We start from the raw sequence: 15,178 nt of genomic DNA on the forward strand, positions 1-15,178 counted from the left end.
TTCAGTCCATTCTTACATGTTATCAACATAGTGCAAACTTTTTTGACATCCCTAGGTTTTCGTCCACTCAATTGTTTGAAGGGCATATGCTAGGCTGGATTGTTACTCGATAAAATAAAAAAGAGAACTCAATTGTTTGAAGGGCAAATGCTAGGTTGGATTGTTACTCGATAAAATAAAAAAGAGAACGCCCATACTTGTTATGAAACACAATGAAACTTTTTTTTCCTTAAAACCCTTGGGTTTTTTTTTTTTTTACTTTCATTGTCTTGCACTTCCATAGATTCGAACTCTGAAGTTGACTCATTCACCTTAGGCCTTTATTTTACTGGAGAAGTCATGGCATCTTCTTGGTTACACTTCTCTCTTATTTGCATTCCCTCCCCTGATGTGGAACAGTTAAGAATTTTCCATGATTTCTGTTTCCGTCAGAAATCATACAACAAATTAACCAGAAGGAAGAAAGAGTAAGATATTCTAAACGAACGGAGAATGTAAAAGTAGACGAAGCCCATCTACCATGCTTAGCTTGGGGATGCAAGTGTTATCTTTTCAGAAGCTCAGGATCTCTAAGTAGCAAATGTATTCAATTTACAGAACTCATCAAGATAGATCGCAGATTGTACAATCATTACAATTAACCTAAAAGCAATGGTATCGTATGCGATGTAAGAATTAATCGAGTTGGCACTAATGTAGTCTAACAAACTTGCAGAAATGTAATCTTTAAAGCCTCAGGCAGCAACAAATCTCACCACAAATTTAGAGTATCAAGCATCTGCATCCTTGTAAATCCTGAGGCCCTTCAAACCATCGATCCCATACTGGGTTCAGAGGGCCATTTGTTCTGTAATGGAATATGTCAATTATTGAGCACTAGAGATACAAAGCTGCATTGAAACAGCAGAAATGTTATTTAGATCATAGAACTTACAGTGGAACTAGAGGATCAGGTATAGTTTCCATGTTGCGAAGCAACCTGAGACACCAAAAAGAATAAAGTTTAGTCCTGAGTTATTCTCTTTATCAGATTAGATATGCTAGGCACACTTCAACCATCATTTTCCCAAAAGTTGTTGACAAAGCAATGACATGTAACTGGAAACAGAATGAGAAACGCAACGTATCCCAATTTCAACTACAATTTAAAGCGCTTGTTAGGCAAGAAAAACTTCAGAAAATTGCTTATTATGCTTTAGGTCTTTGGTTACTTACTCCTCACACATGGTTGATACATTGTCTATTCCCTGAAGCTCCCCCAATTCGTCCTGGAGATTATGAGAATATCACATTAATAAAAAAAAGTAGGAAATGCTCAATCAAATTTCAATGAAGTCTTTGCCAACAGAACAGTGAATTATAAATTGTATCCAATATCTATGTATCTCTAGCAAACTGAAGTTAAATGCTGGATAACATTGAAAATTGGAGAAATCAGGGAAAAGAAAATGTATATTACTTCCATGTTCTTTCCTAATTCGAAAGATCTTCAGGAGCATATGCATGTAAATGTAGGTGTAAGCAAGTCTCAAACACTCGAACGACCCAATAGACCATGTTAGATTTTTCAATCGACCAGTTTAAAGAGCATACCATATCAAAACCACCGTTCAAACTTAAAGTGATGAATATCACTTATACAAAATTTTCTTGATCATTAGAAGTTTCTACTCATATGCAAAATCAATGGAGTACTTAATCATAGTTATGGTGTCACTGTCAAAGAGGTTGGTAGTGAACCACCAGAATGGTGACTGCAACATCAGAATTTAAGGTGTGCACTGTGTAGAGATGGAAGTGAAAGGCTCTAGTGATATATCTGGGTAGCTAGGTAAACTTATTCAGGAGGAAAGTACTACAAAATCTGGATTATTCTCCATGTCAATCCAACAATATAATATTATTAACTTGGTAAGAGGTAGTTGAAGGGTCAATGGTCATTAATACACTATGCCACAAAAACTCAACATATCCCAAAAGTCAAACTAAAAAGAAGAAAAAAAAAAGGTCAAAATATTTCTAATGCCTTCCCTAATGGAATAATAATTCAACTGGAAAATCATCTCTCCATGTCTCACAAGTCACAACTGTCAAATAAAGTAAAATGCAACAACTGTTTGTTAAGAAAGAGGTAGTCGAGCAAATCCTTCTTCAGGGGCCACTGCATGACTATTGTTGTGCACAAATGTTAACTGATTGCGAATATAGCTCTAAATCAACAAGCAACTCATCAAATATACAAAGTCAGAATGTGATAAAGAGAGGCCACCCTCCTTCACTAACAACATTTTGGCCGCTTTGGCCATGGCCAGCACGGATTTGTCCTCCCATATCCAGCCCATACTAGGCTCAGGAGACCCTGTCCAACAACTGATCCCCTGCAGGCCCAGGCCTGTGGTCCAGCATCATGAAAACCGGTAGTTGTTAGTTAGGGAGTTTGACCTCACTTATATTCTGCACTTCCATCCCACATCTAAGCGATGAGGATGTGGAATCGTAAATATAATGTCAGCAAAGCACATGCTCAAATTGGTATATCAAATATGGTTCACAATCTTCACATTGGCCTTTCCATCTATTTAAACCAGCAATTAATTTTCTCAGAGTTCTTCAGTAAATGCAATCCCATTGTTCCAAGTTTCATCAAGTGCCAGGATCAAATATTGGAACTGTGTCTATGAGAACCTCAAATTGTTAAGTTAAACAACAAACCACATAATATCTTCAACATTAGGTATTCAACAATCCCAACTTCTTTGTCAAATCAGTATATCGCAATTCCAACGCAATGTATGCAAAGTAAAGGCACAAGGTTGACATGCACAGCAGAAACACAAGGTAGTACTGATTCAGAAATAATGTAAGATCTGGATACAATCATAAAACCCCAATCTAAAACTATATTTCAATAAATTACAAGGGACAAACTAGGTCTCAAAGAAATGGACCTGAAAGCACAATCAAATCCACAACGAACCTCAAAATCATACTCTTATGAAAACACTTTGAAATGCAATACTCATACCATGCTCAACAAAGATAGAACGACCATGAAAAAAGCGTAAAGAGTAGGAAATTTTGAAATATAAATAATATGAAGAATAAAGCAGCGAACCTCTAAGAACTTAATTTCTTGCTCGACGCGCTTGAGTTCTGCCAGAATACGATGCTTGCCTCTAGTATCAGCTCCTCCTCCTCCAGCAACCAACTGTTCATCCACCGACGACGACGTTTCAGACTCCATTGCTGGATCTTGCTACTGCTACATATTTACAGCAGAGCTCCGCAACAACAAAAGTAACAGACTATACTCTCAGGTTCTCAGCTTCCAAGCTTCTTTAACTCATTCAAGCAGCAGCGTCCACAAAACCACGGATCTGATGTTGCTAAAGAGGAGATGGATAGTCCGTACAGTCTTTTGGTTGCTCTTTTTTTCTTGGCAGAAAATCGAATGACTTTTCCACTCTGCTCCAACCTTTCCAGCAAATCCTCCCTGATTTTCCAGGAAAGAAAAAGAAAAAGAACAATTACTTTTTGTTTTCAAATAATTTTCTCTCTGTATTCTCTATACCCTTTTCGACTAAAAAATGTTATATCTTTAATTGTATTGTCGGCATTATTTTTTTTAAATCTTCCTTCGACTACTCAAAGTTATTTCATTTGTTCTCATTCCAACATGGGGCAAAATATATGTGACAGCAAATTAATTTGACACCAAGACATTTCACTTGATATAATTTAACAATTATCATGCATTTTCCGAAATCCTCAAAATTCTTAAATCTTTAAAATATCTCACTCTCTTCACTCGTCCTTAAATTAATTCTTTTTATATATTATAATAATATGATTATAATCAAGTTATTATTACCAGGTATATATATTTATAAAGTTCAATATAAATACCATACAAATCACTTAGATTTTATTTTGAATAAAAAAATATTATCATTGGCACCGCGATTTGATGGGACCTATAAATATTGTATATAGATTATATATTTAAAAGATTACAAAGAATAAAATTATGGTACCAAGGTCCAAATGGGATGAATTATAACGTATTGATCTAGAGAAACAAAATTGATTAGCCGTCATTAGCGAAATATTTTTTTATAATTTTTTTTTTATATGCGGCTAGCTCAATTATTTGATTGCATTCATGTGTATGCGAATAGAGTTATCTAATCACTTGAGTGATGCCTAATAGTGAATTTTTTAGGCCAAATTATATAGATACAAAAGTTTTTTATTTTAATATTTGCTGAGAATAATATTATTGTGGTCATGCGCTAACTCTTCAAAAGATGTATTTTTCAATCTCTCATACTAGTCCTTTCGCTTGTTTGTTGACGTGGCAAATGTATTTGACTCAGAATCTAAAAAACTATTGTAGAGCCCATCGGGTTGTATGCAATACTGGTAGCTTTAGTCACACCTCGGTTTTTTTTAAAAACACCCCGTCAATTGATTTTTACTAGGGATTGTCAACTTAAATTGTGGTGTATTTAAAAAAAATCGGAGTGTGACTAAAGCTACCCATACAATACAATGCTACAAGCCCAAAGCAGAAAATTAATATGGGCCTTTGGAAGCCCAACTGATGAGGACCACTTGCCAGCAAATCAGCAATTTGTAACAGGCTTTTGGCTCTACTATGGGCCCAAAGGAACATGGGGAGGCCCAACTTCCATTGTGGCCTATAAAAGATGGACTGACACTGGCAATTTTGATTATAATTTTTTTTTAAAAATTAGACACATAGAATTATCACTTACCCTCTCTTTCTCCTCGATTTCCAGCCACAAATGCAGTAGCCATTTGTTTGATCATGATGTGATCGTGGGTTTGATGGATCCTCCAGTCAAAAACACTTGTCACAGACGAGGCTCGCTCTCACGCACACTCTTCAATCTCAAAGCAACGGCCACTGAGCTAGAACTTTTCTCTTGCACTCCTGACGGGTTTTTGTCTATTTTGCAACTAATTGTGAGATTTGGCGAGGAATCTTAACCTAACAAAGCTGCAATCTTTGCAAGTGGGTTTAATTCCCAATTCCAATACACTACTTTCTCGTTTCTGGGTTTTGTTTTTTCCGCACCGAATCATGGCTTCTTCAATGCTATATGGAGCGGAAAATCTCACGCTCACTAGAGGGGTAACCCCAAAACGATTGGGTTTCTTGGGTTCTGGCGTTCATGGGAAACAGTTTGCGAATTCGGGTTTAATCTCTTGCAGTAGAATGTCAAAGGTAAGGACTCTATCTCCCAAGTGTAGTTTGTCTTCTTCTAGGCCAGCTTCGCAGCCGAGGTTCATACAGCACAAGAAAGAGGCCTTTTGGTTCTATAGATTCCTTTCAATTGTGTATGACCATGTGATAAACCCTGGTCACTGGACCGAGGACATGAGAGATGAGGCGCTTGAACCGGCTGATCTCAGTAACCGGAATATGTTAGTGGTAGATGTTGGTGGCGGCACCGGATTCACCACTTTGGGCATTGTTAAGCACGTGGATGCCAAAAATGTTACAATTCTTGATCAGTCACCACATCAGCTTGCTAAGGCAAAACAAAAAGAGCCATTGAAAGACTGCAAGATCATCGAGGGCGACGCGGAAGATCTCCCCTTTAAAACTGATTATGCCGATAGATATATATCTGCTGGAAGGTATTTTTTTTTCCTGCCTTATACTTGGTCTTATATATTTATCTATAAAATCAGTTCATTTCTTTGTGTTTTTATCTCCAGTATGTTGAACTTATGGTCATGGTTATGCTGGATCATTGTTTGGTAGTGGAGTTCAGAAATATTTATATGGTTTCTATTTTTAGTATGAATAGATACCTAATTGTTATCAATCCATCATTACCATTAAATTAGTTTTATGGTAATCTCATTTATTGCTACACTTCTCCGTTTTCATTTAATTTTCCTGTTCTACAAGTGTTCAAGCTCACAGTTTATTTGAATAAGAAAAGTATTGACTAGCTTCTTGACATTGATGGATGAAGTAATTATATTTCTTAGCTAATTTTCTAATGTGGGATGGCATGATTTCATCATTTCAGCATTGAGTACTGGCCAGAACCGCAGCGTGGTATCAGGGAGGCGTACAGGGTCTTGAAACTAGGGGGAAAGGCCTGCATCATTGGTCCCGTGTACCCGACATTTTGGTTGTCTCGCTTCTTCGCAGATGTTTGGATGCTATTTCCCAAGGAGGAAGAGTACATTGAGTGGTTTCAAAAGGCTGGATTTAAGGATGTTCAATTGAAGAGGATTGGGCCAAAATGGTATCGAGGTGTCCGCCGTCATGGGTTGATTATGGGATGTTCTGTAACAGGTGTTAAACCTGCCTCTGGAGATTCTCCTTTGCAGGTATTTTTTCCCTCTCTTCAATGCTTTATTTTGTTAACCCTATGTTCTGTTTCTCACTTTACCTCGTCTTTGCTAGCATTTTCCATTGTAGTTGATTCATATGATTTAGGATTGGTTTGGTTACTGTGTCTGTGAGTGAGTTTAATATCTGATACCTCCCGTGACAATTTGACCACTTTGCCTGTTTGTGTATGATATTTCCCTATTCCCTTAAGACTACTGCAACAACTTAACAAAGTTGGAGTGATGTAAAATGAGAAGCAACACTGAGAGCTTACTCCTAATGAATACATTTACAAGTACTCTTCAAAACTGAATAATATTTTCCCCCTTTACATGACTGTTACTATGTCACTGTTAACTGAGCCCCATGAATGAATAGGGCATCAATGAGTATGTTGCGTCGGATGAACAACACCACAAGGAAATTATAGGATAAGAATGGGATTAGTAGATCTAGAGTAAGAGTGGCATTGATCAAAGACAAGATTCAAGAGAATCAGCTAACATGGTTTGAGCATGTACAACATAGAGAGATTGAAATACCAGCGCATAGAGTCTAGCAAATTCGAGTAGGGGATACCAAAAAGAGAAGAGGCCAAGAGGGGAGCGAAAAAAATGGGAGTTAGATGGAAGTAATAAGAAAACATGGAATTGATGGGGTTAGTCGAGAGTAGCTTTGCATAGGAATGGATGGAAGGAGAATCCTTATGTGAACTCTAACGAATTTCTCGTGGTATCATTTAGGTGCCTGATAGTTTGGGATGAAGTCTTAGATACGATGACATCACTGTTAAACAAGTCAAGCTCAATGCATGTGGAGAAAAATTAGTACAGAAAGATGGATTATCTGTCAGAGCGGAGTTAATCGTGCGCTTGAACTGTTGGACACACACACAATCTTTTTTCTTGAAACCCATGAAACATACTCTCTTACCAGTTAATTGGAACACCATTTTGTACCAAATGGTAATAGCAGTTATCACTGACCAAAGAGTTGATGAAGGTTGGCTCAATACATTTCTAGAACACATACAAACTTCATTCACATAGTTGAGATTGGATCGAGTTGTCATTTGCTTGTGTGGTTGCTAACACTCATGTTCTTTAGTTGATTGTAAGTGTGAATCCCATTGAATTGAAGCTGTCTTTGAGGGTCCTGTAATTTAGTTTTCTGTTCTTGAGATCTATTAAGCAGTCTCTCTTGAATGCAGCTCGGACCCAAGGCAGAGGACGTGTCAGAGCCTGTAAATCCATTTGTGTTCCTTTACCGCTTCATTTTGGGTGCTATGGCAGGGGCATACTTTGTACTGGTTCCTATCTACATGTGGATCAAAGATCAAATTGTACCCAAAGGTCAACCAATCTGAGAGAGAATCGAGCTGCTTGTGATCGAGTCCCAGATTTGCAAAACTTCTTTCATGGTTCAGAAAATTTCTGCTGGTCAACTTTTCCATGTGTTTACTCAAGGAAATTGCATGTGGCATCAAGGTTCTTTTTGCTTATAATCTTAGCTGTGTGTAAGACGCCAGAAACTCTTCCGGGCATCCGTTATGTTTTCATTTGAATTTTATGACTATCAATCAATAAACTTTTTACTTACAAGGGCTGTGGTAAGATGCATCTCTTTTCAGCTTCACCCCAGCAGACTATGAAGTTGATTCTTGTATGTTTTTGATTGCGATGGGATATGAGTACGCTTGGCTATTAGGAGTCCTCTTCAAAAGATCAGGTCATGTTTAGTGCACAAAACTCTACCATTACCAAAGAGGCACCAGGTCTCTCGGGGCGACGAATTTTTTTTGGGTAATGTGCCTGTTCATCGAACAACTGACAGGTAGATTTCAGACCCCACGAAAATTCGCAACTCCAGTTCAATACAAGAAGATAACGTAAAATGACATTTGCACACGTTGAGTTATACAAAAATCCATCTCACAAATTGCATGTTGTATGCAGTTAATTTGTACCTGTGTTGCTTGCTAAAATACAGCAATTTAAACGTTAAAAGTACAATCTCCTAGGATGGAAGACGTTCAAAGTAAATGTGTTTGCGATCTGTCTTAGACGCAAATACAATCCCAAAATTCAAGAATGAAGTGTCAGAAAAACATATTATTCAGCCAGCAGAAATGCAGAGGTGCGACTGAATATAATCCGAGGGTGGGGCATAAAAAACTCGGCATGCTTTTCCCCTCAAAATGAGCACCCACCAGGAAGCTACTCGGTTCCAACATCAGGGGAGACGTCTCCATAGGCGACTAAATCTTGCTTTCCAGATGGTGAGCTCGATCTTGATGTGCTGTACGACGCAGAAGCTGCCCTGCCACTACGCTTTGGAGGTGCAGAATCAGGGGATCTAGATCGTGAGGACTCACGACTTTTGGACCTGGACCTGGACCTGGACCTCAACCCATCTTTGTTTTGTGAGCGCTGATTATCCACTCGGGAACCAAGACGAGATTTTAATGCCTCACTAACAGCAGGTTGCTTATCCCCAGGACTACGACTGCGTATTGGACTCCGGCTCCGAATGCGGTCCATGTAGCGGTCATGATGTCCCCGACGACTGCGAGAAATGCTCCTACTTCGACTTCTTCTACTCCCATATCTAAAAGACAAGAAATATACGTGAATTAGTATAAAAAAAAAAGACCGTGTTCACCTGCCCAAGGAAAAGCAAAATTTTGAAGCATGGAATACCATATCCAATAAAACTTGCGTGATAGTCACTCCAATCAGTTATCTAATTCTAATTATTAAAATTTAAAACCATAAACCCTAAACCTGATGAGTCAAACCCCAATCAACTTCAATTGGGAACAAAGGGCAAGATTGTTAGCTCCGTCAGGAAAACTTGATAGAAAATGTTCTATGACAACAAACAAGCCTATCAAAAATAGCAGTAAAACGTGCGCGTAAGCTGGCCCGGACACCCACGTTAATCCAAAAAAAAAAAATAGCAGTAAAATATTTGCACGATGACTACAGGAGACAAGGAGAGGCTCTTCACTAATAGTCCCTTCATCATTTTGGGTAAACAACTGTATCCAAAAGCAGCCAAAAGCCTAGCATAAATTATTTGATCACCATCTACTGTAGGTCTAAAGACTACAATGCCATCTGAGGAAGAAATGCAGTTTTCCAGACACCATATTTGCATTCAGTTCATCCACAAAACAGTTATCTTCCTATCAAGTTGTTCACTGCTGGCATGTAATTTTGAGCATATAGATCATCAAGCAACAATATGCTGGCTAAAGCATGAGCTACACAAAAAACAAGAGAGCAGAGTCCTTAATTGAGTCAATCCCTACAAGTCAATTAAATATCATGGTTCATACAGTCCTCTGAACATTGCACATTCTATACGAAAGCTAGACTAAAACCATGCTAATGTTAGAAAATTAAGAATAGGCGCATGATGTCCTATGAAAAATTCAAATTGGAAGGACAAGGAAAGGCATAGCATGAATACAGTAACAGCAAGGTACTGCAGAGTATAATCAATTCTGCAAAGATGTACAAACAGTGTGTTATCAAACTTCAATGCATTAGATGTTATTGGCGTAACTAATCGTCTCCAACCACTACATTGTTTAGGAGAAACAAAGTTTGAATTTTTTGGCTGACTCATCAGTACCCCATTAAATCCCACATGATATCTACGTTGTTCTTAACTAACAAATTAGTAGATAAAAAAGATAGAAAAGTACTAAAACATGCTGCTATGATCATATAAACATATTGTGGTAAAATTGATACAGAAACTGAGAAAAGTATATCTCAGGCAATGATGGGGTAAATTAATATATATGCATATTAGAGGAGGACCTGGGAGGGCTACGACCCCTCAGTGGACTTCTATAGCGCCTACGTGGTGAGTGCTCAGGATAACTTCTATAGCTTGAATACCTTTAAAAACCCAAGAAAAACTAGATTAACTTGTTGTTAATGGAAGTCTTTATTCTACTTCAGCGTTGTGATACCAATATTGTTTTGAGTGAAGACATGATACCAATAATACCTATCATGGTTTCCACCATAATGATATGCCCTGCGAGGCGAATGCTCAGGAGAAGGGGTGCGATACTTGCGTGCAAAGGAATATCGTTCAGTGAAGCCACGTCCCTTTCTTATGCGCTTCGCAGCACCAAAAGGTGAAGGGCTTTGTGACACTCTCTGTCCATGGTTAGAGGCAGAAGTTTCAGGGGCTTTGCTGGGAGGACTACTCAATGTGCGCTTAGAAGAATTTCCCCCATTGATCCTGGCAGGCTTCCTAGCAGGACTTCTACTTTTACTTCTGATTATTGGACTTCTGTCAGTTCTTTCAGATCTCAATCTTAAACCACTCCTATTGTTGCCTGCCCTTCTCCTGGGGACTGGAGTCACACTCCTGCTTCAAAGCCATTAGAATCTCCTCAGTGCAATAACATAACCTTTTCAAGTACAAATATCAGAGTAACAAAAAAAATTTAAGAAAAAAATCCAATTTATACTCAGGACGAGTGAAAACCTGGATTTTCCTGATGCATCTGAGTAGGAATGCTGATTATCAGCTGATTCATATTTAGATTCCATGCGATGACCACTGCGTAGATGCTCAAGATCTTTTGGATACAATTCACCTTCTTCATGTGATGTGTTGTGCTCAACAATCTTGAGCTCATGATTACTCTGTCGTCCTGTATCAGATTCTTTTTCCAACAAATGGGTTGGAGATTTTCTCCCTGCATCTGTAGCATCACAACCAGTCATGAGCATACACAACAGTGATGCCACTGAAATATCGATGCAAATATTGGATCCTGCTGTCTCATTCTAATGTATAAATCAAGGACAAAATAAAAATGCAGCAGGATATAGGAAGCCATGATATAGCACAGGATGGGTTACCGATATTCCTCCGTGGTGACTTCGTTTTGGCCTGACTTGAGGCATTGTTTTTACGAGCAGATTCACGAGGATCAGCTTTGTCATCATCAGAGCTGCTGCTAGAGCTCTCAGATTCTGTGTCACTTGAGGTCTCCGAGTACCTGTAGCATACAATAAAGCAAATTTCAATCATACAGTAACTGGGGAAAACCAGAAAAGGACATCACCAACAATCCATCAAACTGTATAAAACTAGACCATTTGGACTTGTGCTTTGATCGTTTTCCACGCTGGCTTCTCTTCCTACCCCTTCTCCCATCCTTTATTTTGCTCTTGTATTTTCTCACTGATCTTCTCTTCCTATGTCTCCCATCACTGGATGAATCATCTGTGGAGGAATCCAAATCTGATTCTGAATATGAATCTGAATCAGAATCTGAAGAAAAAGAATCTGAGCTGTATGAATCAGAGGAGGAATGTCTCCGTTTTCTTTTCTTTCTTTCATCCTTCATGGACTTTTTTAGTCTTCCTTTAACTTGTCCATCAGAACTATCCTCAGAAGAAGGAAGCTTTCCCAATTTCTTCTTCTTCTTCCCTGCCAATATTATATAGGATAAGAAACAAGGCACAACCCACTTAATTATATAGTACCAGTTACATTGTGAACTTCTAGCATCTACATCCAAGACCACCAAAGGATTACCTGCATCTTTCTCAACTGGAACCTGCATTTTACTTTCAGAGGTTTCACCACAATCTACAATTTTTACAGGGCGTGTAGATTTCCCATCACCCGTTCCCACCTGTTCAATTTTCTTCAGAACATCCACTCCCTTCACAACCTTTCCAAAAACCACATGCTTTCTGGCAAACATTGATAAGTGGAAAGTCAACTGCATAAATATTTATACGCTATTCAAATACAAGAAAGTTTTCTAAGGTAATGGCTTATAGCAATGGAAAGGGGAATGTGATAAGGCACAAATGAATCAAAAACTTAAAGAAAATATCACAAGGTCAAGTACCCATCAAGATGGGGTTGGCGCTTGAATGTGATAAAGAACTGTGAACCATTTGTGTTTGGACCACCATTTGCCATAGAGAGAACACCAGGTCCATCATGCTTCAACACAAAATTCTCATCTGCAATGGGAATTCAAACTATTATGACCACTTACGAAAAAATGACAGGTGTGCATGCTCAAATAACTCCCCAATGGAGAATCTACCTGTAAATTTCCCTCCATAAACACTTTCTCCACCAGTGCCTGCAAACAGATTAAAGATCTATCCTCACATTTCCGAAGATGAATATGGAGGTTGAAGGGAATCCATGTGTTAGTCGAAGAAGAGTTATGGAGCGGCAAGAGCATACCATTTCCTTTTGAAAAATCACCACCCTGTTGGGGCAAGGAAAACAAAAATTGAACAATTCGTGAATGACAAGATAGATATTTGGGGAAAAGATTAAAAGAAAAAGCAAATTTTTATCCCTGACGACTCACTAATAGTTAAGTCATCTATAGTCTTAACCAAGTCCATCATGTAAGAGGTATTCCAAAAAGCTTGTCCAGATGCCACCAAACCCACAAAGCATATGAACTCAGCATGCAGAAAACATACTTTTTTTTTGCCTTTTGAAATGAAAGAACAGACCTAATGTTTCACCAGGAAAGACAAATATACGATAACTTTGGAGCTATAGAACCATGCAAAAAGCATATCAAAAACAGTATCCTTCCGCATTGTTTAGACAAAGGCACAGAAAATGAAACATGCAACGACATCTTTTGTATTGATTAGACAAGGGCGCAGAAAATGAAACATGCAAACGACATCTTTTGTTGATGTACTACTGAAAGTAGGGGTACATATGTCAACTACCAAATTCTAATGATAAGCACAATGCATAAATGAAAGAATATACATACCTGGGCCATGAATCCTTTAATTATTCGGTGGAAAAACGATCCTTTGTAGTGCAGAGGTTTCCCAGTAGATTTTCCCATGCCCATCTCACCTACAACAGACCACGGGAAAATATTGTTCACTATTGTAGTCATCCATAATTATTTGATTACAATTGAGAAATAATGCAGCGAGTGCAAAAAAATAAATTGTCTACTCTCTCTTTGTCAAACTTAGTCCCTTCTGAGAGTTAAACACTCACCTAGCTTTTGCATATTTGTGGCGGTTTCCTGATGGTCATGAAGAACTACGTAATAGCATGCTCAGTGGTTTTCAGGACAGATTACTTGTTTTCTTTTATAGAATTAAGCTTTATAATGTTTTACTTATCTTTTCCTTTATTTTTTTGGGCATCACTGAATCCACTACAATTTATTACTATCTGTTAACCTGTTTGATGGTTCCTCAGCTTTCCAATTGGTTGTGTCATCTCTTCATTTGTCACTATAAGTTCTCCAATGCCATTTAGATGCTAATTTAACCTAGGACCATTTCCATTTAAGGAAAATGTTTGATTCACACAAGACAAGGACAATAAGCTTCAGAGGAAATATTCCATAGCTGACTAACATAAGAATAAAAAATGCAAGGTACAACAATAAGCCATACAATATACATGATAGCAAAGGTGCGAGGGATGGTAGCTAATCATAACAATTTTTATAAATTCAATAATACCTGTACAGAGCGCCCGAAAGTTTTCTGATGTTTTGGGAACAACATCTGCAAAAAGCTGTCAATTTGGAAAGAAAAAAATATAGTTATAAACCTCTCAAAAGAAAAATGTCCCCCTTTATGTTCCCTTAGCGAAAAAGGGCGAGGAAATTTTCGGTTGAAGAGTTGAGACAAATATTTAAGGTCATCAAGATTTGCATTACCTCAATGACAATTCTCTCCACAGGATCCCCATCAATTGATACATCCAAAAATACAAGAGGGTTCTTCTTATTCTTGCTCATTTTCCTCAAACTTGAATGCTGAAATAACACCTTGAGATCAGCAACAATATTGGTGAGCCACAAGACTAAAATACTTCAAATTACAACATCAGGCATTTCAGGATGTTGGTTACCATAAAATGCAGAGTCAAACTTTCTGGTTATTTGTGATACATCATTAGAACAAGAAGGTTAATTAATCGTTTAAGTGTAACCTTAAACATAGAAACTCCAAACCTTTTTTCTCTGGTAAACTTATGTCCTCATAATCAACTTACTGACTAAAATTGCATGCAATATAGGATGCAAGCTCAGTATTATAATATCCATTTCCATAACAAGTTCCGAATGATTTTCCAGTTAACTACTTTTTATTAAAACCAAACACATCAAAATTTCCTTCTTTTTTCCCACATACTCTGCTTCAATTTCTAAAGTACTTCTTTAATCCCAGAGAGAAAGAAAATGCAGTTCAAAGTTACATGAGCAATTCAGCATCGACCCCTTTACTCAAGACCCCTGATTAGTAATCCAAAGCCTTGCGAATCACCACAAAATTTTTCTCATCTACACCATTCCTACAGGACGTACTCAGCATGAAGCTTGGAAAAATAACATCTTCATCAACTGCTTTAGTGTATTGCAGCACAACCCACAAAACCCTAAACCCTAATTCTCTTTCACACTAGCAAGAAATTCAATTTTATTTTAACACACACGTCCCAAAAATCACAACACTAGATCGAACCGCAGAGATTAAATAATTGAACAATAAGATCAAAAGGTTCGAACATTTCATACTTAAAAGGAGCTTCAGAATTAGCTCGACTGGAAATAACTCCCCTTGAGTGAATTCAGATTACAACTCGGAAACCAGAACGGGCAGCGAAATTCATCAGTACAGAAGCCGAGGGAGTGCCCGCTGATAGAAACTTCACCTCTAGAGTAAAAATTTCGGCTTTTTTTTAGTGTATTTTATTTATTTATTTATTTTGTATTTACGGTACCCAATTTTATTCTCT

The 15,178-nt window shown here is 37.9% G+C and overlaps 3 protein-coding genes across 3 annotated transcripts; 1 reads left to right on the forward strand and 2 right to left on the reverse strand.

Moving 5' to 3' along the window:
• Nucleotides 1–488: 488 nt before the first annotated feature.
• Nucleotides 489–3,519, reverse strand: LOC119990858 (guanine nucleotide-binding protein subunit gamma 1-like). The gene is made up of 4 exons (XM_038836985.1): nt 3,116–3,519; nt 1,216–1,268; nt 935–979; nt 489–847 (listed from the first exon to the last, which is right to left on the reverse strand). The coding sequence occupies exons 1-4, from the start codon at nt 3,242–3,244 to the stop codon at nt 763–765; spliced, it is 312 nt and encodes a 103-aa protein (XP_038692913.1). The 5' UTR covers nt 3,245–3,519; the 3' UTR covers nt 489–762.
• Nucleotides 3,520–4,760: 1,241 nt separating this feature from the next.
• LOC119991203 (2-methyl-6-phytyl-1,4-hydroquinone methyltransferase, chloroplastic-like) lies at nt 4,761–8,019 on the forward strand. The gene is made up of 3 exons (XM_038837467.1): nt 4,761–5,667; nt 6,069–6,375; nt 7,590–8,019. The coding sequence occupies exons 1-3, from the start codon at nt 5,108–5,110 to the stop codon at nt 7,743–7,745; spliced, it is 1,023 nt and encodes a 340-aa protein (XP_038693395.1). The 5' UTR covers nt 4,761–5,107; the 3' UTR covers nt 7,746–8,019.
• A 172-nt stretch (nt 8,020–8,191) lies between these two features.
• LOC119991202 (peptidyl-prolyl cis-trans isomerase CYP63-like) lies at nt 8,192–15,124 on the reverse strand. Its single transcript, XM_038837466.1, has 15 exons — nt 14,958–15,124; nt 14,097–14,195; nt 13,897–13,951; nt 13,182–13,270; nt 12,626–12,650; nt 12,480–12,518; nt 12,276–12,393; nt 11,954–12,114; nt 11,509–11,845; nt 11,272–11,411; nt 10,892–11,111; nt 10,403–10,771; nt 10,210–10,290; nt 8,576–8,986; nt 8,192–8,362 (listed from the first exon to the last, which is right to left on the reverse strand). Exons 2-14 carry the CDS (start codon nt 14,175–14,177, stop codon nt 8,596–8,598), a joined length of 2,106 nt encoding a protein of 701 aa, XP_038693394.1. The 5' UTR covers nt 14,178–14,195; nt 14,958–15,124; the 3' UTR covers nt 8,192–8,362; nt 8,576–8,595.
• Between the last annotated feature and the right edge of the window lie 54 nt (nt 15,125–15,178).

Source organism: Tripterygium wilfordii, chromosome 22 (assembly GCF_013401445.1).
Source record: "Tripterygium wilfordii isolate XIE 37 chromosome 22, ASM1340144v1, whole genome shotgun sequence".
Classification (NCBI taxonomy): domain Eukaryota; kingdom Viridiplantae; phylum Streptophyta; class Magnoliopsida; order Celastrales; family Celastraceae; genus Tripterygium; species Tripterygium wilfordii.

Coding starts and splice junctions, on each gene's coding strand:
- LOC119990858 (XM_038836985.1), bottom strand. CDS start 3,244: ATGGAGTCTGAAACGTCGTCGTCGGTGGATGAACAGTTGGTTGCTGGA. Junction 980..1,215: donor GTATCAACCATGTGTGAGGA/GTAAGTAACCAA, acceptor TTGGTGTCTCAG/GTTGCTTCGCAACATGGAAA. Junction 848..934: donor CCTGATCCTCTAGTTCCACT/GTAAGTTCTATG, acceptor ATTCCATTACAG/AACAAATGGCCCTCTGAACC.
- LOC119991203 (XM_038837467.1), top strand. CDS start 5,108: ATGGCTTCTTCAATGCTATATGGAGCGGAAAATCTCACGCTCACTAGA. Junction 5,668..6,068: donor AGATATATATCTGCTGGAAG/GTATTTTTTTTT, acceptor TCATCATTTCAG/CATTGAGTACTGGCCAGAAC. Junction 6,376..7,589: donor CTGGAGATTCTCCTTTGCAG/GTATTTTTTCCC, acceptor TCTTGAATGCAG/CTCGGACCCAAGGCAGAGGA.
- LOC119991202 (XM_038837466.1), bottom strand. CDS start 14,177: ATGAGCAAGAATAAGAAGAACCCTCTTGTATTTTTGGATGTATCAATT. Junction 13,952..14,096: donor TGGAGAGAATTGTCATTGAG/GTAATGCAAATC, acceptor CCAAATTGACAG/CTTTTTGCAGATGTTGTTCC. Junction 10,291..10,402: donor TATGGTGGAAACCATGATAG/GTATTATTGGTA, acceptor GGGTTTTTAAAG/GTATTCAAGCTATAGAAGTT.